Source organism: Lithobates pipiens, unplaced genomic scaffold (assembly GCF_037356315.1).
Source record: "Lithobates pipiens isolate NorthernLeopardFrog02 unplaced genomic scaffold, aLitPip1_a1.2 Scaffold_126, whole genome shotgun sequence".
NCBI lineage: Eukaryota > Metazoa > Chordata > Amphibia > Anura > Ranidae > Lithobates > Lithobates pipiens.
Window position 1 is genome coordinate 1,393,132 of NW_027507714.1, and position 21,137 is coordinate 1,414,268.

The 21,137-nt window shown below is 63.1% G+C and overlaps 1 protein-coding gene across 1 annotated transcript in view; it reads left to right on the top strand.

The window, feature by feature from the left end:
* The first annotated feature begins 10,871 nt into the window (after nucleotides 1–10,871).
* LOC143973867 (protein mono-ADP-ribosyltransferase PARP9-like) overlaps nucleotides 10,872–21,137 on the top strand; it is a 77,701-nt gene continuing 67,435 nt past the window's right edge. Inside the window, exon 1 of the mRNA XM_077474738.1 lies at nucleotides 10,872–11,318. Coding sequence (XP_077330864.1) covers nucleotides 10,872–11,318 — 447 coding nt within the window. The remainder of the gene's footprint in view (nucleotides 11,319–21,137) is intronic.

The window sequence follows — 21,137 nt, forward strand, 5'->3', positions numbered from 1 at the left end:
AGCTGACAGGCAGGGAGGGGTGGGGGGGGGGAGGACACAGGAAGATAGTAGCGTATGACGGAGTTACATATACTAACCATGGTGTCAGGGCTCAGCAGCCCGGATATACTGTGGTCAATGTACAGAGGGGAGGCTAGAAACTGGCAGGATCAGCCAGGTATTTTAGGTGATACAGGAGGCCAAAATACACAGCACAAGCACTGTGCTGTATAACGTGCTTTAAGAGAACAGGATCCATTTTCTTTTGGGTTAACAAACACTTTAAGGACATATTAAAAATGGCATTCATTGGTGTATGCCACTGGGCAAGAAATATATAAAAAAAAAAAAAAAAGTTAAGCCTGGGAGGAGGAGGAGGAAGAGGAAGGAGGAAGAGGAAGGAGGAAGGAGGGAGGAAGAGGAAGGAGGGAGGAAGAGGAAGGAGGAAGATATATCCAAAGGGGCACCATTGGCATTCCCAAACTACAAGGAATGCTATAAGAAATTGCAAGAGTGTGATATCAGGGCAACTAGAATATATTACAAGGGACACATTGCTGAGCTTTTTCAATGAATTAATAGTAAATAGGCGAGGTCAGAACATATTGGCCCCATAACAGCTGACGAGAGGAAGTTGGTCACAAGTGACAAGGAGAAGACAACTGTATTAAATACAATCTTCTCTTCATTTTATTCAAATGAAATGGAGGGGTACAATAAACAAGACAGTAATGTTCAGAACATTGCAGTGAATGTAGCCTTGTGTCTAACCGAAGCCAGTGTTCAAAAACAATGTGGACAAATCACCAGGACCAGATGGCTTACACCCAAGAGTTCTCAAAGAACTTAGCCAGGTTATGACCAGACAATTGTTCCTAATGTTTAATGACAGCTTAACCACTTCCCGACCAGCGCACGACGATGTACGTCGACAGAATGGCACGGGCAGGCATATTGGCGTACAGGTACGTCCAATATTCTATGCCGCCCTGCCATCGGGAGCGCACCGCCGGCGGCGCGCTCCCGCGCTGGTCGGGACCCCCGTGAGTCCGGTCGCGGGACCCGCGGACTCGATCGCCGCGGGCATCCCCGCGATCGTCTCACGGAGCGGCCGGATGGAGGAAATGCTGTGTAAACAACATTTTTCCATTCTGCCTAGCAACTAGTGAGGCTGATCTCTGCTCCATGTGATTGGAGCAGAGATCAGTGTTCACTAAATGAAAGCCCAACCCCCCCCACAGTTTGTAACACACCCCTAGGAACACTTAACCCCTACACTGCCACCCACTGGTTAACCCTTTCACTGCCAGTGTCATTTACACAGGAATCACTGCATTTATATAGCAGTGATTACTGTATAAATGACAATGGTCCCAAAAATGTGTCAAAAATGTCCGATGTGTCCGCCGCAATGTCGCAGTCACAATAAAAATCGCTGATCGCCGCCATTACTAGTAAAAAAAAAATAATAAAAAGTTATTAATAAAAATGCTATAAAACGATCCCTATTTTGTAAACGCTATAACTTTTGCGCAAACCAATCAATAATCGCTTATTGCGATTTTTTTTACCAAAAATATGTAGAAGAAAACGTATCGGCCTAAACTGAGGGAAAAAAAGTTTTTTTATATATTTTTGAGGGATATTTATTATAACAAAAAGTAAAAAATAATGCGTTTTTTTCAAAATTGTCGCTCTATTTTTGTTTATAGCGCAAAAAATAAAAAAACTGCAGGGGTGATCAAATACCACCAAAAGAAAGCTCTATTTGTGGGAAAAAAAGGACGTCAATTTTGTTTGGGAGCCACGTCGCACGACCGCGCAATTGTCAGTTAAAGCGACGCAGTGCCGAATCGCAAAAAGTGGTCTGGTCTTTCACCAGCAAAATGGTCCGGGGGCTGAAAGTGGTTAATGACCAGAATGGCACCTGCTGATTGGTGAAAAGCCAGCGTGGTAACAACACTCAAAAAAGGGCTGAGATTAGAGCTGCAGCGAACGATTATTTTCATACAATCGATGTGTTGGCCGATTATAGTTTCGGTTAATTGGATAAAAACCTTTAAAAAAAAAAATATGTATTCTTGAACATCTATATGAGGTGGTGAATATAAATAAACAGCTATATGTTTAGGGAAGAAAATCGGAGGTTGTTACAGAGCAGCCCCGATCCTGAGGTCCCCCACCAGCGCCCCTATAGCAAGGTAAAAAAACTTCTGCCTTTAGGATCACTTAAAGCAATTTAAAAAAAAGGTACAAGACTACTACAAAGTTATACTTAACTGCTCTGTGCAATGGTTTTGCACAGAGCAGCCCCGATACTCTTCTTTTTGGGTCCCCCGCCAGCAACGTACGCTCCTCCCCCCTGCCAAATGCCCCCAAAAGCTAGCCTCATCCTATGGGGGCACTCTAGCAGGATCACTCCGGAGCCACCCTCCATTTACACACAGAGCGTGGCTTGTTTCAGCCCCCTGGCTCTCTCCTCATTGGCTCACCGGTTGTGATTGACAGGAGCCAAACAGCTCCAGCTGCTATGTGAGCCAATGAGGAGAGAGTGAAAAACCCAGGAGAGCCACTGCTCTCATACACATCGCTGGATGGAGATAGGGCTCAGATAAGTATAAGGGGTGGGCTGCTCCTAGAAGGTTTTTCACCTTAATGCATAGAATGCATTCACGTAAAAACACTTCTGCCTTTAGAACCACTTTAAATCACTTCCTTCTCCTGTCCAGGACTACATGTCCCACGAGGCATTGCTCCTCACACGTTCACAAGTTCTCACCCACTTACTGACATTGACATGTATGGACAATGTACTACACTGTGTATACTGACATGTATGGAGGATGTACTGATCTTTATCTGTACTGCACTGTGTACAATATGTGACAAATGTAAGTACACCCCTCAGTGACATTTCTTCTCTCTTTTCATGTGACAACACTGAAGAAATGACACTTGTCTACAATGTAAAGTAGTGAGTGTACAGCTTGTATAACAGTGTAAATTTCCTGTCCCCTCAAAATAACTCAACACACAGCCATTCATGTCTAAACCGCTGGCAACAAAAGTCAGGACACCCCTAAGTGAAAATCTCCAATTTGGGCCCAATTAGCCATTTTCCCCTCCCCCCGGTGTCATGTGACTCGTTAGTGTTACAAGGTCTCAGGTGTGAATGGGGAGCAGGTGTGTTAAATTTGGTGTTATCGCTCTCACTCTCTCATACTGGTCACTGGAAGTACAACATGGCATCTCATGGCAAAGAACTCTCTGAGGATCTGAAAAAAAATAAGATTTTTATAACAGCTTACCTGTAAAATCCTTTTCTTGGAGTACATCATAGGACACAGAGTCTCAAGTAATTACTTAATGGGTTATAGGCCACCTTCAGGGTGTTGACACTGGTAAACCCCAAGTTAAGGAAGTTCACTCCCTATATACCCCTCCTCCTTCCAGGAACACATTAGTAGCCAAGCAATATACTTATAGCCCATAAACAGAGGAGCAGGACCTTTGTGTCCTATGATGTACTCCAAGGATTTTTACAGGTAAGCCGTTAAAAAATAAAAATAAATGTTGATGTCATAATGTGGAGTATAAGATTTCCTATCATTTGAGCCCAGCCTTGCCACAAAGAGTTAATCCACCTCGGAGCAATCCTCTTATTGTTCCGTGAGATAAATCTGGACAAACCGAGAAAAACTTTGTCAAATCCTCCCCCTTGCTGCGAGTGACGGGCGATTTACACATCTCGTACACTAGCCTAAGACATGTATTCTTTTTTTAATTCCCTCTCACTCATTTCTTCTGCTGCTCTGCCAGGATTGGATGTCCCCCACCTCAGCATGATTGGGCATGCTGAAGTCATGTGCTTACTTTCCTGTCTTTTCACTGGATATTAGCGATCATAGCAGAAGTTCAGTGTAAGAAATACACAGGAGAATATGCATATTGACAAGGGGAGTGTAGAGGCGGGCGAGGGGAGTGTAGAGGCGGGCGAGGGGAGTGTAGAGGCGGGCGAGGGGAGTGTAGAGGCGGGCGAGGGGAGTGTAGAGGCGGGCGAGGGGAGTGTACTGACGGGCGGGGGGAGTGTACTGACGGGCGGGGGGAGTGTACTGACGGGCGGGGGGAGTGTACTGACGGGCGGGGGGAGTGTACTGACGGGCGGGGGAGTGTAGAGGCGGGCGGGGGGAGTGTAGAGGCGGGCGGGGGGAGTGTAGAGGCGGGCGGGGGGAGTGTAGAGGCGGGCGGGGGGAGTGTACTGACGGGCGGAGTGTAGAGGCGGGCGGAGTGTAGAGGTGGGCGGGGGGAGTGTAGAGGTGGGCGGGGGGAGTGTAGAGGCGGGCGGGGGGAGTGTAGAGGTGGGCGGGGGGAGTGTACTGACGGGCGGAGTGTAGAGGCGGGGGAGTGTAGAGGCGGGGGAGTGTAGAGGCGGGCGAGTGTAGAGGCGGGCGAGTGTAGAGGCGGGCGAGTGTAGAGGCGGGCGAGTGTAGAGGCGGGCGAGTGTAGAGGCGGGCGAGTGTAGAGGCGGGCGAGTGTAGAGGCGGGCGAGTGTAGAGGCGGGCGAGTGTAGAGGCGGGCGAGGGGAGTGTAGAGGCGGGCGAGGGGAGTGTAGAGGCGGGCGAGGGGAGTGTAGAGGCGGGCGGGGGGGGGGGGGGGGGAGTGTAGAGGCGGGCGGGGGGAGTGTACTGACGGGCGGGGGGAGTGTAGAGGCGGGTGGGGGGGAGTGTACTGACGGGCGGGGGGAGTGTAGAGGCGGGCGGGGGGAGTGTAGAGGCGGGCGGGGGGAGTGTAGAGGCGGGCGGGGGGAGTGTACAGGCGGGCGGCGGGAGTGTACAGGCGGGCGGCGGGAGTGTACAGGCGGGCGGCGGGAGTGTACAGGCGGGCGGCGGGAGTGTACAGGCGGGCGGCGGGAGTGTACAGGCGGGCGGGCGGGGGGGGAATGGAGAGGCGGGCGGGGGGGGAATGGAGAGGCGGGCGGGGGGGGAATGGAGAGGCGGGCGGGGGGGGAATGGAGAGGCAGGCGGGGGGGGGAGTGTACAGGCGGGCGAGGGGAGTGTAGAGGCGGGCGAGGGGAGTGTAGAGGCGGGCGAGGGGAGTGTAGAGGCGGGCGAGGGGAGTGTAGAGGCGGGCGAGGGGGGGGGGGGGGGAGTGTACTGACGGGGGGGGGGGGGAGTGTACTGACGGGCGGGGGGGTGTAGAGGCGGGTGGGGGGAGTGTACTGACGGGCGGGGGGAGTGTACTGACGGGCGGAGGGAGTGTAGAGGCGGGCGGCGGGAGTGTAGAGGCGGGTGGGGGGGAGTGTAGAGGCGGGCGGGGGGAGTGTACTGACGGGCGGGGGAGTGTACAGGCGGGCGGGGGGAGTGTACTGACGGGCGGAGTGTAGAGGCGGGGGAGTGTAGAGGCGGGCGGGGGGAGTGTAGAGGCGGGCGGGGGGAGTGTAGAGGCGGGCGAGGGGAGTGTAGAGGCGGGCGAGGGGAGTGTAGAGGCGGGCGAGGGGAGTGTAGAGGCGGGCGGGGGGAGTGTAGAGGCGGGCGGGGGGAGTGTAGAGGCGGGCGGGGGGAGTGTACTGACGGGCGGGGGGAGTGTACTGACGGGCGGAGGGAGTGTAGAGGCGGGCGGCGGGAGTGTAGAGGCGGGTGGGGGGGGAGTGTAGAGGCGGGCGGGGGGAGTGTACTGACGGGCGGGGGAGTGTACAGGCGGGCGGGGGGAGTGTACTGACGGGCGGAGTGTAGAGGCGGGGGAGTGTAGAGGCGGGCGGGGGGAGTGTAGAGGCGGGCGGGGGGAGTGTAGAGGCGGGCGAGGGGAGTGTAGAGGCGGGCGAGGGGAGTGTAGAGGCGGGCGGGGGGAGTGTAGAGGCGGGCGGGGGGAGTGTAGAGGCGGGCGGGGGGGGGGGGGGGGGGGAGTGTAGAGGCGGGCGGGGGGAGTGTACTGACGGGTGGGGGGAGTGTAGAGGCGGGTGGGGGGAGTGTACTGACGGGCGGGGGGAGTGTACTGACGGGCGGGGGGAGTGTAGAGGCGGGCGGCGGGAGTGTAGAGGTGGGCGGCGGGAGTGTAGAGGCGGGCGGCGGGAGTGTAGAGGCGGGCGGCGGGAGTGTAGAGGCGGGCGGCGGGAGTGTAGAGGCGGGCGGCGGGAGTGTAGAGGCGGGCGGGGGGAGTGTACAGGCGGGCGGGGGGAGTGTACAGGCGGGCGGGGGGAGTGTACTGACGGACGGGGGGAGTGTACAGGCGGGCGGGGGGAGTGTACAGGCGGGCGGGGGGAGTGTACAGGCGGGCGGGAGTGCACAGGCGGGCGGGGGGGGAGTGCACAGGCGGGCGGGGGGAGTGTACAGGCGGGCGGGGGGAGTGTACAGGCGGGCGGGGGGAGTGTACAGGCGGGCGGGGGGAGTGTACAGGCGGGCGGGAGTGCACAGGCGGGCGGGGGGGAGTGCACAGGCGGGCGGGGGGGAGTGCACAGGCGGGCGGGCGGGGGGGAGTGCACAGGCGGGCGGGGGGGGAGTGCACAGGCGGGCGGGGGGGGGAGTGTACAGGCGGGCGGGGGGGGGGGGGGAATGGAGAGGCGGGCGGGGGGGGGGAGTGTACAGGCGGGCGAGGGGGGAAGTGTACTGGCGGGCGGGGGGAGTGTACTGATGTCACGACTCCACCCACCGAGCTCCAGACAACAGACCCACCCACAGAATATGCTGTTTTTTGGGTCTCATAGCAGACAGAGGGGAGACATTTGACAGGTAATGATTCATGCAGGAGACGTGTACATCATTATAGATAACCCCTATGGCAGTAGTTTAGAAAGGATGACATTGGGTTTACATCCAATTTAAGTATTTATTAATGGGATTTCCCAGAGCAATGCTACTTGAGGGGAGGAGCCACAACATATACAGCTGCGCCCGAAGCGATATCCTCATTCCATTTTACATTCACTTGATAAAATGTTCTGAATGTAGGCACTGAAGACCAAGTTGCGGCCTTGCAGATTTGAGCCGTGGGAGGCCTGGTGACGCCGCTCCGGTAGCGTGCGCCTTAACTTACCCCTTAGATTAGAAGTTTGAATTCTAACTTGCCGAATCCAACTGGCGACAGCGGATTTTGGCGCTTCCTGCCCTTTCTTAGGACCCTCTGGCAGAATAGACATCAGTCTTATGAATCTGAGCAGTTTTCTTTAACCACTTAACAACCGGCCCATAGCCGAATGACGGCTACAGGGCGGTTGTTTAACTCTGAGGCGCCGTCATATGACGTCCTCCCAGAATGCCGCTCTCACGCGCACTCGAGGGCATCCGTGATCACTGTAAACGGCCGCTCGTCGCGTCAAATGACGGAGCAATCTCTTGTAAACAAACCAGCGTTGTGTTATACAATGCTTCATGAAAGGCGAGTAGTTTGATCACGTTGCTGCTCGACAGATTTGTTCGGGTGTCGCTCGCTCTGCCCAGAAGGCTGATAGTGCCGTGTGGAGTGAGCCATGGGGGGGGGGGGGGGGGGGGTAGGGTTAGTGCTTACCCCGACTTGTTCATGCCCCGACTTAGTTGGGGTAGGCGGAACACTGGTGGGGGTAGGTCAGCCCGACCTTTGACCTCTGGGGACACGCCTCCTGACCTTTGGGGGAGGACCCTATTCAAATTCCTGAGTCCTAACCTTGTTCTTCTAGGGGAAACCTTAACCCCCCCCCCCCCCCCAACCCGAAACCATTCCATTCTTCCACAATTGTGTTTTTTGAAGCTTGGGACCCCATTTTTTTTTTTTTACCTGCATGCAAAATAGTGCATTTGATTTCCTAATGCTTTTCGACATCTCCAGACACTGTAAGACACAGGCTCTCCCATCCAGTTGGTGGAATTCTACTTCCTTTGGATTGGTGGGGGACCCACAGAATGAAGGCAAAATAATTTCCTGGGTTCTATGGAATTTTGTCACCGCTTTGGGCAAAAAAAAAAAAACTGGGTCTGTGGGTAGCGCCAGCCGGTCCCTCGAGAATTTGCAAAAAAAAAGGCTCTTTAATGGAAAGCGCCAGAAGCTCGCCAACGCGCCTAGCTGTGGATAAAGCCACTAAGAAGACTGTCTTGAGCGCGTTTTAAAGGAGGGCTCTCCTTCTAGGGAGCGTTTTATCCATCCCTGTAGTACAAACCACCCATTTTGGTAAAATTTTAAAACGGAGCAGGTTTAATTCTGGCCAACCCCTTAAAGATCCTGCTAACTAGCGGGTGTAACGCCAGGGGTTGCTCTAAAAACAGACAGGGCCGCAACTTGTACTAAGTGCCAATGGCCAGTCCTTTATCCGCGCCGCCTTGTAAAAACTCCAAGACTGCCGGGATATTTACAGACGCCTTTTTGGCATCTATGAACAAAAAAAAAACTTCCAAAATGTAACATAAATTGCTCGGGTTACCTTCTTTCCACTGCAAAGAATTGTATTTACCACCCTGTCCGAGAGCCCTTTAGATTTCAAGTAGAAAGACCCCCTAACAAGGAGATCGCAGTACCCAGCCAGCCAGACTTTTAAGGCAGGCCAAAATATATGAGTAAAAAATATATTACAAATTTATTCACAAAAATACCCAAAATCGTTTTACAGGACAGTATAAAAATCCTACATGCATCGCCGCGTGGAATCCTACGTGCATCGCCGCGTGGAATCCTACGTGCATCGCCGCGTGGAATCCTACGTGCATCGTACGTGCATCGCTGCGGATCGCTGCGTGGAATCGTACATGGATCGCTGCGTGGAATCCTACATGGATCGCTGCGTGGAATCCTACATGGATCGCTGCGTGGAATCCTACATGGATCGCTGCGTGGAATCCTACATGGATCGCTGCGTGGAATCCTACATGGATCGCTGCGTGGAATCCTACATGGATCGCTGCGTGGAATCCTACATGGATCGCTGCGTGGAATCCTACATGGATCGCTGCGTGGAATCCTACATGGATCGCTGCGTGGAATCCTACATGGATCGCTGCGTGGAATCCTACATGGATCGCTGCGTGGAATCCTACATGGATCGCTGCGTGGAATCCTACATGGATCGCTGCGTGGAATCCTACATGGATCGCTGCGTGGAATCCTACATGGATCGCTGCGTGGAATCCTACATGGATCGCTGCGTGGAATCCTACATGGATCGCTGCGTGGAATCCTACATGGATCGCTGCGTGGAATCCTACATGGATCGCTGCGTGGAATCCTACATGGATCGCTGCGTGGAATCCTACATGGATCGCTGCGTGGAATCCTACATGGATCGCTGCGTGGAATCCTACATGGATCGCTGCGTGGAATCCTACATGGATCGCTGCGTGGAATCCTACATGGATCGCTGCGTGGAATCCTACATGGATCGCTGCGTGGAATCCTACATGGATCGCTGCGTGGAATCCTACATGGATCGCTGCCTGGAATCCTACATGGATCGCTGCCTGGAATCCTACATGGATCGCTGCCTGGAATCCTACATGGATCGCTGCCTGGAATCCTACATGGATCGCTGCCTGGAATCCTACATGGATCGCTGCCTGGAATCCTACATGGATCGCTGCCTGGAATCCTACATGGATCGCTGCCTGGAATCCTACATGGATCGCTGCCTGGAATCCTACATGGATCGCCGCGTGGAATCCTACATGGATCGCTGCCTGGAATCCTACATGGATCGCTGCCTGGAATCGTACATGGATCGCCGCGTGGAATCCTACATGGATCGCTGCCTGGAATCCTACATGGATCGCTGCCTGGAATCCTACATGGATCGCCGCGTGGAATCGTACATGGATCGCCGCGTGGAATCGTACATGGATCGCTGCCTGGAATCCTACATGGATCGCTGCCTGGAATCCTACATGGATCGCTGCCTGGAATCCTACATGGATCGCCGCGTGGAATCGTACATGGATCGCCGCGTGGAATCCTACATGGATCGCTGCGTGGAATCCTACATGGATCGCTGCGTGGAATCCTACATGGATCGCTGCGTGGAATCCTACATGGATCGCTGCGTGGAATCCTACATGGATCGCTGCGTGGAATCCTACATGGATCGCTGCGTGGAATCCTACATGGATCGCTGCGTGGAATCCTACATGGATCGCTGCGTGGAATCCTACATGGATCGCTGCGTGGAATCCTACATGGATCGCTGCGTGGAATCCTACATGGATCGCTGCGTGGAATCCTACATGGATCGCTGCGTGGAATCCTACATGGATCGCTGCGTGGAATCCTACATGGATCGCTGCGTGGAATCCTACATGGATCGCTGCGTGGAATCCTACATGGATCGCTGCGTGGAATCCTACATGGATCGCTGCGTGGAATCCTACATGGATCGCTGCGTGGAATCCTACATGGATCGCTGCGTGGAATCCTACATGGATCGCTGCGTGGAATCCTACATGGATCGCTGCGTGGAATCCTACATGGATCGCTGCGTGGAATCCTACATGGATCGCTGCGTGGAATCCTACATGGATCGCTGCGTGGAATCCTACATGGATCGCTGCGTGGAATCCTACATGGATCGCTGCGTGGAATCCTACATGGATCGCTGCGTGGAATCCTACATGGATCGCTGCGTGGAATCCTACATGGATCGCTGCGTGGAATCCTACATGGATCGCTGCGTGGAATCCTACATGGATCGCTGCCTGGAATCCTACATGGATCGCTGCCTGGAATCCTACATGGATCGCTGCCTGGAATCCTACATGGATCGCTGCCTGGAATCCTACATGGATCGCTGCCTGGAATCCTACATGGATCGCTGCCTGGAATCCTACATGGATCGCCGCGTGGAATCGTACATGGATCGCCGCGTGGAATCGTACATGGATCGCTGCCTGGAATCCTACATGGATCGCTGCCTGGAATCCTACATGGATCGCTGCCTGGAATCCTACATGGATCGCCGCGTGGAATCGTACATGGATCGCTGCGTGGAATCGTACATGGATCGCTGCGTGGAATCGTACATGGATCGCTGCCTGGAATCGTACATGGATCGCCGCCTGGAATCGTACATGGATCGCTGCCTGGAATCGTACATGGATCGCTGCCTGGAATCGTACATGGATCGCTGCCTGGAATCGTACATGGATCGCTGCCTGGAATCGTACATGGATCGCTGCCTGGAATCGTACATGGATCGCTGCCTGGAATCGTACATGGATCGCTGCGTGGAATCGTACATGGATCGCTGCGTGGAATCGTACATGGATCGCTGCGTGGAATCCTACATGGATCGCTGCGTGGAATCCTACATGGATCGCTGCGTGGAATCGTACATGGATCGCCGCCTGGAATCGTACATGGATCGCTGCGTGGAATCGTACATGGATCGCTTTTGGGTATTATTTTGTGAATAAATTTGTAATATATTTTTTACTCATATTTTGGTCGGCCTTAAAAGCCCCGCTGTAGCGGGGGGGGGATGGGGGGTACTGCGATCTCCTTGTTAGGGGGTCTTTCTACTTAGGCGTTATGGGATGTCGGCGGCAATAACATTGGAAAGTTTGATGCTTTCCTTTACGGTTCATCTCTTATATAAATTTTAGATTTCAAGAGGCTTTCCTCAGACACCAAGCCCATAACTTTAGAGTCCGTATTTCTGGTACCAGAACTGGGCCCTGGGACAGCAGATCTTCCCTCCCAGGCAGCATGAGGGGAGAGGCTCCTCTGACAGGCATGACATAGAAAACCACGGCCTCTTCGGCCGACAAGGAACCACTAATATCATCGTGGTCCGTTCTTGAAGAAATTTCCTCAGGACTAGAGGAATACGTTTGATTGGGGGAAAGGCGAAGCAAGTGAGAAAGATCGACTTTTGTGCCAATTGTCTATCCCTCCAGTCCCTACTTCTCTCTAGTGAGAAGTAAACTGGAACCTGGGCATTTGTTCTGTTGGTGAACAAGTCCACCTCGGGGAGGCCCCCCACTTCTGCACCTCGGGGAGGCCCCCCACTTCTGCACCTCGGGGAGGCGGGCCGCACCTCGGGGAGGCCCCCCACTTCTGCACCTCGGGGAGGCCCCCCACTTCTGCACCTCGGGGAGGCCCCCCACTTCTGCACCTCGGGGAGGCGGGCCGCACCTCGGGGAGGCCCCCCACTTCTGCACCCCGGGGAGGCCCCCCACTTCTGCACCCAGGGGAGGCCCCCCACTTCTGCACCCCGGGGAGGCCCCCCACTTCTGCACCCCGGGGAGGCCCCCCACTTCTGCACCATCAGCTGAAAGATTTCCCAGTTTAGGGACCATTCTGATTCGCACACTTGGTGTGGACTCAGAAAATCGGCCAGGTGGTTGTCCACTCCTTTCAGATGGACTGTCGAGACCGACCCTAGGTTTTTCTCAACCACATGCAAGATCATCCCTGTTAGTCTGATTAAGGACGGGCATCTCGTTCCCCGTTTGTTTAGATACGAGACTGCCACCACGCTGTCTGAGAGGACTTGTACGTGGCGGCCCTTCAGATCTCTGGCAAATGCTCTTAACGCCTCCCAGATGGCCGGCAACTCTCTCCAGTTGGCTGACCTTTGGGACTGTGCTTTTTCCCTCAGCGCCCTTGGGCTATTTTTGACCCCAGATGGGCCCCCCCAAGCACTGGCATCCGTATCCTGGCATGCCGACACTGGAAGAGACCACCACAGACCCCTCCACGACGGGGCTGCTCCGCTACTCCGCCCGCCCCCCCCTCCACGACGGGGCTGCTCCGCTACTCCGCCCGCCCCCCCCTCCACGACGGGGCTGCTCCGCTACTCCGGCCGCCCCCCCCTCCACGACGGGGCTGCTCCGCTACTCCGCCCGCCCCCCTCCACGACGGGGCTTCTCCGCTACTCCGCCCGCCCCCTCCCCTCCACGACGGGGCTTCTCCGCTACTCCGCCCTCCCCCCTCCCCTCCACGACGGGGCTTCTCCGCTACTCCGCCCTCCCCCCTCCCCTCCACGACGGGGCTTCTCCGCTACTCCGCCCGCCCCCCTCCACGACGGGGCTTCTCCGCTACTCCGCCCGCCCCCCTCCACGACGGGGCTTCTCCGCTACTCCGCCCGCCCCCCTCCACGACGGGGCTTCTCCGCTACTCCGCCCGCCCCCCTCCACGACGGGGCTTCTCCGCTACTCCGCCCGCCCCCTCCCCTCCACGACGGGGCTTCTCCGCCCGCCCCCTCCCCTCCACGACGGGGCTTCTCCGCTACTCCGCCCGCCCCCCTCCCCTCCACGACGGGGCTTCTCCGCTACTCCGCCCGCCCCCCTCCCCTCCACGACGGGGCTTCTCCGCTACTCCGCCCGCCCCCCTCCACGACGGGGCTTCTCCGCCCGCCTGCCCCCCCCCTCCACGACGGGGCTTCTCCGCCCGCCTGCCCCCCCCCTCCACGACGGGGCTTCTCCGCCCGCCTGCGCTGCCCCCCCCCTCCACGACGGGGCTTCTCCGCCCGCCTGCCCCCCTCCACGACGGGGCTTCTCCGCCCGCCTGCCGCTGTACCCCTCCATGGATAATGTTAAATACAACCACAATGGGACCTCCGGGAGGATGAGGGGAGCGGTCGGCGGGGTGGACGGGAGGATGAGGGGGACGGTCGGCGGGGTGGACGGGAGGATGAGGGGGACGGTCGGCGGGGTGGACGGGAGGATGAGGGGGACGGTCGGCGGGGTGGACGGGAGGATGAGGGGGAACGGTCGGCGGGGTGGACGGGAGGATGAGGGGGACGGTCGGCGGGGTGGACGGGAGGATGAGGGGGACGGTCGGCGGGGTGGACGGGAGGATGAGGGGGACGGTCGGCGGGGTGGACGGGAGGATGAGGGGGACGGTCGGCGGGGTGGACGGGAGGATGAGGGGGACGGTCGGCGGGGTGGACGGGAGGATGAGGGGGACGGTCGGCGGGGTGGACGGGAGGATGAGGGGGACGGTCGGCGGGGTGGACGGGAGGATGAGGGGGAACGGTCGGCGGGGTGGACGGGAGGATGAGGGGGAACGGTCGGCGGGGTGGACGGGAGGATGAGGGGGACGGTCGGCGGGGTGGACGGGAGGATGAGGGGGACGGTCGGCGGGGTGGACGGGAGGATGAGGGGGACGGTCGGCGGGGTGGACGGGAGGATGAGGGGGACGGTCGGCGGGGTGGACGGGAGGATGAGGGGGAACGGTCGGCGGGGTGGTGGGGAGGATGAGGGGGACGGTCGGCGGGGTGGACGGGAGGATGAGGGGGAACGGTCGGCGGGGTGGACGGGAGGATGAGGGGGACGGTCGGCGGGGTGGTGGGGAGGATGAGGGGGAACGGTCGGCGGGGTGGTGGGGAGGATGAGGGGGCGGTCGGCGGGGTGGTGGGGAGGATGAGGGGGACGGTCGGCGGGGTGGACGGGAGGATGAGGGGGGACGGTCGGCGGGGTGGACGGGAGGATGAGGGGGGACGGTCGGCGGGGTGGACGGGAGGATGAGGGGGACGGTCGGCGGGGTGGACGGGAGGATGAGGGGGGACGGTCGGCGGGGTGGACGGGAGGATGAGGGGGGACGGTCGGCGGGGTGGACGGGAGGATGAGGGGGGAACGGCCGGCGGGGTGGACGGGAGGATGAGGGGGAACGGCCGGCGGGGTGGACGGGAGGATGAGGGGGAACGGTCGGCGGGGTGGACGGGAGGATGAGGGGGAACGGTCGGCGGGGTGGACGGGAGGATGAGGGGGACGGTCGGCGGGGTGGTGGGGAGGATGAGGGGGACGGTCGGCGGGGTGGTGGGGAGGATGAGGGGGGCGGTCGGCGGGGTGGTGGGGAGGATGAGGGGGGCGGGTCGGCGGGGTGGTGGGGAGGATGAGGGGGGCGGTCGGCGGGGTGGACGGGAGGATGAGGGGGACGGTCGGCGGGGTGGACGGGAGGATGAGGGGGACGGTCGGCGGGGTGGACGGGAGGATGAGGGGGACGGTCGGCGGGGTGGTGGGGAGGATGAGGGGGAACGGTCGGCGGGGTGGTGGGGAGGATGAGGGGGACGGTCGGCGGGGTGGACGGGAGGATGAGGGGGGACGGTCGGCGGGGTGGACGGGAGGATGAGGGGGACGGCCGGCGGGGTGGACGGGGAGGATGAGGGGGAACGGTCGGCGGGGTGGTGGGGAGGATGAGGGGGACGGTCGGCGGGGTGGTGGGGAGGATGAGGGGGACGGTCGGCGGGGTGGACGGGAGGATGAGGGGGACGGTCGGCGGGGTGGACGGGAGGATGAGGGGGGACGGTCGGCGGGGTGGACGGGAGGATGAGGGGGACGGTCGGCGGGGTGGACGGGAGGATGAGGGGGACGGTCGGCGGGGTGGACGGGAGGATGAGGGGGGACGGTCGGCGGGGTGGACGGGAGGATGAGGGGGGACGGTCGGCGGGGTGGACGGGAGGATGAGGGGGGACGGTCGGCGGGGTGGACGGGAGGATGAGGGGGGCGGTCGGCGGGGTGGACGGGAGGATGAGGGGACGGTCGGGCGGGGTGGACGGGAGGATGAGGGGGGACGGTCGGCGGGGTGGACGGGAGGATGAGGGGGACGGTCGGCGGGGTGGACGGGAGGATGAGGGGGGACGGTCGGCGGGTGGACGGGAGGATGAGGGGGGACGGTCGGCGGGGTGGACGGGAGGATGAGGGGGGACGGTCGGCGGGGTGGACGGGAGGATGAGGGGGAACGGCCGGCGGGGTGGACGGGAGGATGAGGGGACGGTCGGCGGGGTGGACGGGAGGATGAGGGGGGAACGGTCGGCGGGGTGGACGGGAGGATGAGGGGGGAACGGTCGGCGGGGTGGACGGGAGGAGGAGGAATGAGGGGGACGGTCGGCGGGTGGTGGGGAGGATGAGGGGGGACGGTCGCGGGGTGGTGGGGGAGGATGAGGGGGGACGGTCGGCGGGGTGGTGGGGAGGATGAGGGGGCGGTCGGCGGGGTGGTGGGGAGGATGAGGGGGGCGGTCGGCGGGGTGGACGGGAGGATGAGGGGGACGGTCGGCGGGGTGGACGGGAGGATGAGGGGGGACGGTCGGCGGGGTGGACGGGAGGATGAGGGGGACGGTCGGCGGGGTGGACGGGAGGATGAGGGGGAACGGTCGGCGGGGTGGTGGGGGAGGATGAGGGGGGAACGGTCGGCGGGGTGGTGGGGAGGATGAGGGGGGGACGGTCGGCGGGGTGGACGGGAGGATGAGGGGGGACGGTCGGCGGGGTGGACGGGAGGATGAGGGGGACGGCCGGCGGGGTGGACGGGAGGATGAGGGGGAACGGTCGGCGGGGTGGTGGGGAGGATGAGGGGGACGGTCGGCGGGGTGGTGGGGAGGATGAGGGGGACGGTCGGCGGGGTGGACGGGGAGGATGAGGGGGGACGGTCGGCGGGGTGGACGGGAGGATGAGGGGGACGGTCGGCGGGGTGGACGGGAGGATGAGGGGGACGGGTCGGCGGGGTGGACGGGAGGATGAGGGGGAACGGTCGGCGGGGTGGTGGGGAGGATGAGGGGGACGGTCGGCGGGGTGGTGGGGAGGATGAGGGGGACAACGGTCGGCGGGGTGGTGGGGGAGGATGAGGGGGACGGTCGGCGGGGAGGTGGGAGGATGAGGGGGAACGGGGAGGATGAGGGGACGGTCGGCGGGGTGGACGGGAGGATGAGGGGGACGGTCGGCGGGGTGGACGGGAGGATGAGGGGGACGGTCGGCGGGGTGGACGGGAGGATGAGGGGGACGGTCGGCGGGGTGGACGGGAGGAGGGGTGGTGGGGAGGATGAGGGGGGACGGTCGGCGGGGAGGATGAGGGGGGAACGGTCGGCGGGGTGGTGGGGAGGAATGAGGGGGACGGTCGGCGGGGTAGACGGGAGGATGAGGGGGGACAGTTGGCGGGGTGGACGGGAGGATGAGGGGGACGGCCGGCGGGGTGGACGGGGAGGATGAGGGGGACGGCCGGCGGGGTGGACGGGAGGATGAGGGGGAACGGTCGGCGGGGTGGACGGGAGGATGAGGGGGACGGTCGGCGGGGTGGTGGGAGGATGAGGGGGACGGTCGGCGGGTGGACGGGAGGATGAGGGGGAACGGTCGGCGGGGTGGTGGGGAGGATGAGGGGGGCGGTCGGCGGGGTGGTGGGGAGGATGAGGGGGGCGGTCGGCGGGGTGGTGGGGAGGATGAGGGGGACGGTCGGCGGGGTGGTGGGGAGGATGAGGGGGACGGTCGGCGGGGTGGACGGGAGGATGAGGGGGGACGGTCGGCGGGGTGGACGGAGGATGAGGGGACGGTCGGCGGGGTGGACGGGAGGATGAGGGGGAACGGTCGGCGGGGTGGACGGGAGGATGAGGGGGAACGGTCGGCGGGGTGGACGGGAGGATGAGGGGGAACGGTCGGCGGGGTGGTGGGGAGGATGAGGGGGAACGGTCGGCGGGGTGGTGGGGAGGATGAGGGGGACGGTCGGCCGGGGTGGACGGGAGGATGAGGGGGACGGTCGGCGGGGTCGACGGTCGGCGGGGTGGACGGGAGGATGAGGGGGGCGGTCGGGAGGATGAGGGGGGCGGTCGGGAGGATGAGGGGGGCGGTCGGCGGGGTGGACGGGAAGATGAGGGGGACGGTCGGCGGGGTGGACGGGAGGATGAGGGGGACGGTCAGCGGGGTCGACGGTCGGCGGGGTGGTGGGGAGGATGAGGGGGGGCGGTCGGCGGGGTGGACGGGAAGATGAGGGGGACGGTCGGCGGGGTGGACGGGAGGATGAGGGGGACGGTCAGCGGGGTCGACGGTCGCGGGGTGGACGGGAGGATGAGGGGGGCGGTCGGGAGGATGAGGGGGGCGGTCGGCGGGGTGGACGGGGAGGATGAGGGGGCGGTCGGGAGGATGAGGGGGGCGGTCGGGAGGATGAGGGGGGCGGTCGGCGGGGTGGACGGGAGGATGAGGGGGCGGTCGGCGGGGGTGGACGGGAGGATGAGGGGGGCGGTCGGGAGGATGAGGGGGGCGGTCGGCGGGGTGGACGGGAGGATGAGGGGGGCGGTCGGCGGGGTGGACGGGAGGATGAGGGGGGCGGTCGGCGGGGTGGACGGGAGGATGAGGGGGAACGGTTCGGCGGGGTGGTGGGGAGGATGAGGGGGACGGTCGGCGGGGTGGACGGGAGGATGAGGGGGACGGTCGGCGGGGTGGACGGGAGGATGAGGGGGACGGTCGGCGGGGTGGACGGGAGGATGAGGGGGGCGGTCGGCGGGGTGGACGGGAGGATGAGGGGGGCGGTCGGCGGGGTGGACGGGAGGATGAGGGGGGCGGTCGGCGGGGTGGACGGGAGGATGAGGGGGGCGGTCGGCGGGGTGGACGGGAGGATGAGGGGGGCGGTCGGCGGGGTGGACGGGAGGATGAGGGGGAACGGTCGGCAGGGTGGTGGAGAGGTGAGGGGGACGGTCAGCGGGGTGGACGGGAGGATGAGGGGGACGGTCGGCGGGGTGGACGGGAGGATGAGGGGGACGGTCAGCGGGGTCGGCGGGGTGGACGGGAGGATGAGGGGGGCGGTCGGGAGGATGAGGGGGGCGGTCGGCGGGTGGACGGGAGGATGAGGGGGGCGGTCGGGAGGATGAGGGGGGCGGTCGGCGGGGTGGACGGGAGGATGAGGGGGGCGGTCGGCGGGGTGGACGGGAGGATGAGGGGGGCGGTCGGGAGGATGAGGGGCGGTCGGCGGGGTGGACGGGAGGATGAGGGGGGGCGGTCGGCGGGGTGGACGGGAGGATGAGGGGGAACGGTCGGCGGGGTGGTGGGGAGGATGAGGGGGACGGTCAGCGGGGTGGACGGGAGGATGAGGGGGACGGTCGGCGGGGTGGACGGGAGGATGAGGGGGGCGGTCGGCGGGGTGGACGGGGAGGATGAGGGGGGCGGTCGGCGGGGTGGTGGGGAGGATGAGGGGGACGGTCAGCGGGGTGGACGGGAGGATGAGGGGGACGGTCGGCGGGGTGGACGGGAGGATGAGGGGGGCGGTCGGCGGGGTGGACGGGAGGATGAGGGGGAACGGTCGGCGGGGTGGTGGGGAGGATGAGGGGGACGGTCAGCGGGGTGGACGGGAGGATGAGGGGGACGGTCGGCGGGGTGGACGGGAGGATGAGGGGGACGGTCAGCCGGGGTCGACGGTCGGCGGGGTGGACGGGAGGATGAGGGGGGCGGTCGGGAGGATGAGGGGGGCGGTCGGCCGGGGTGGACGGGAGGATGAGGGGGAACGGTCGGCGGGGTGGACGGGAGGATGAGGGGACGGTCGGCGGGGTGGACGGGAGGATGAGGGGGGCGGTCGGCGGGGTGGACGGGAGGATGAGGGGGGCGGTCGGCGGGGTGGACGGGAGGATGAGGGGGAACGGTCGGCGGGGTGGACGGGAGGATGAGGGGGGCGGTCGGCGGGGTGGACGGGAGGATGAGGGGGAACGGTCGGCGGGGTGGTGGGGAGGATGAGGGGGACGGTCGGCGGGGTGGACGGGAGGATGAGGGGGACGGTCGGCGGGGTGGACGGGAGGATGAGGGGGACGGTCAGCGGGGTCGACGGGAGGATGAGGGGGGACGGTCAGCGGGGTCGACGGTCGGCGGGGTGGACGGGAGGATGAGGGGGGCGGTCGGGAGGATGAGGGGGGCGGTCGGCGGGGTGGACGGGAGGATGAGGGGGGCGGTCGGGAGGATGAGGGGGGCGGTCGGCGGGGTGGACGGGAGGATGAGGGGGGCGGTCGGCGGGGTGGACGGGAGGATGAGGGGGGCGGTCGGGAGGATGAGGGGGGCGGTCGGCGGGGTGGACGGGAGGATGAGGGGGGGCGGTCGGCGGGGTGGACGGGAGGATGAGGGGGGGCGGTCGGCGGGGTGGACGGGGAGGATGAGGGGGGGCGGTCGGCGGGGTGGACGGGAGGATGAGGGGGACGGTCAGCGGGGTGGACGGGAGGATGAGGGGGGCGGTCGGCGGGGGTGGACGGGAGGATGAGGGGGCGGTCGGCGGGGGTGGACGGGAGGATGAGGGGGCGGTCGGCGGGGTGGACGGGAGGATGAGGGGGGCGGTCGGCGGGGTGGACGGGAGGATGAGGGGGGCGGTCGGCGGGGTGGACGGGAGGATGAGGGGGCGGTCGGCGGGGTGGACGGGAGGATGAGGGGGAACGGTCGGCGGGGTGGTGGGGAGGATGAGGGGGACGGTCAGCGGGGTGGACGGGAGGATGAGGGGGACGGTCGGCGGGGTGGACGGGAGGATGAGGGGGACGGTCAGCGGGGTCGACGGTCGGCGGGGTGGACGGGAGGATGAGGGGGGCGGTCGGGAGGATGAGGGGGGCGGTCGGCGGGGTGGACGGGAGGATGAGGGGGAACGGTCGGCGGGGTGGTGGGAGGATGAGGGGGACGGTCAGCGGGGTGGACGGGAGGATGAGGGGGGCGGTCGGCGGGGTGGACGGGAGGATGAGGGGGGCGGTCGGCGGGGTGGACGGGAGGATGAGGGGGGCGGTCGGCGGGGTGGACGGGAGGATGAGGGGGGCGGTCGGCGGGGTGGACGGGAGGATGAGGGGGACGGTCGGCGGGGTGGAGGGGAGGATGAGGGGGACGGTCGGCGGGGTGGACGGGAGGATGAGGGGGACGGTCGGCGGGGTGGACGGGAGGATGAGGGGGACGGTCAGCGGGGTCGACGGTCGGCGGGGTGGACGGGAGGATGAGGGGGGCGGTCGGGAGGATGAGGGGGGCGGTCGGCGGGGTGGACGGGAGGATGAGGGGGAACGGTCGGCGGGGTGGTGGGGAGGATGAGGGGGACGGTCGGCGGGGTGGACGGGAGGATGAGGGGGACGGTCGGCGGGGTGGACGGGAGGATGAGGGGGGCGGTCGGCGGGGTGGACGGGAGGATGAGGGGGGCGGGTGGGCGGGGTGGACGGGAGGATGAGGGGGAACGGTCGGCGGGGTGGTGGGGAGGATGAGGGGACGGTCAGCGGGGTGGACGGGGATGGAGGGGGACGGTCGGCGGGGTGGACGGGAGGATGAGGGGGGACGGTCAGCGGGGTCGACGGTCGGCGGGGTGGACGGGAGGATGAGGGGGGCGGTCGGGAGGGATGAGGGGGGCGGGCGGGTGGAGGAGGAAGAGGGGGGGGTCGGCGGGGTGGACGGGAGGATGGGGCGGGGCGGTCGGAGGATGAGGGGGCGGTCGGCGGGGTGGACGGGAGGATGAGGGGGGGCGGTCGGCGGGGTGGTGGGGACACTGTATAGGTTGCGGCCATTACCCAG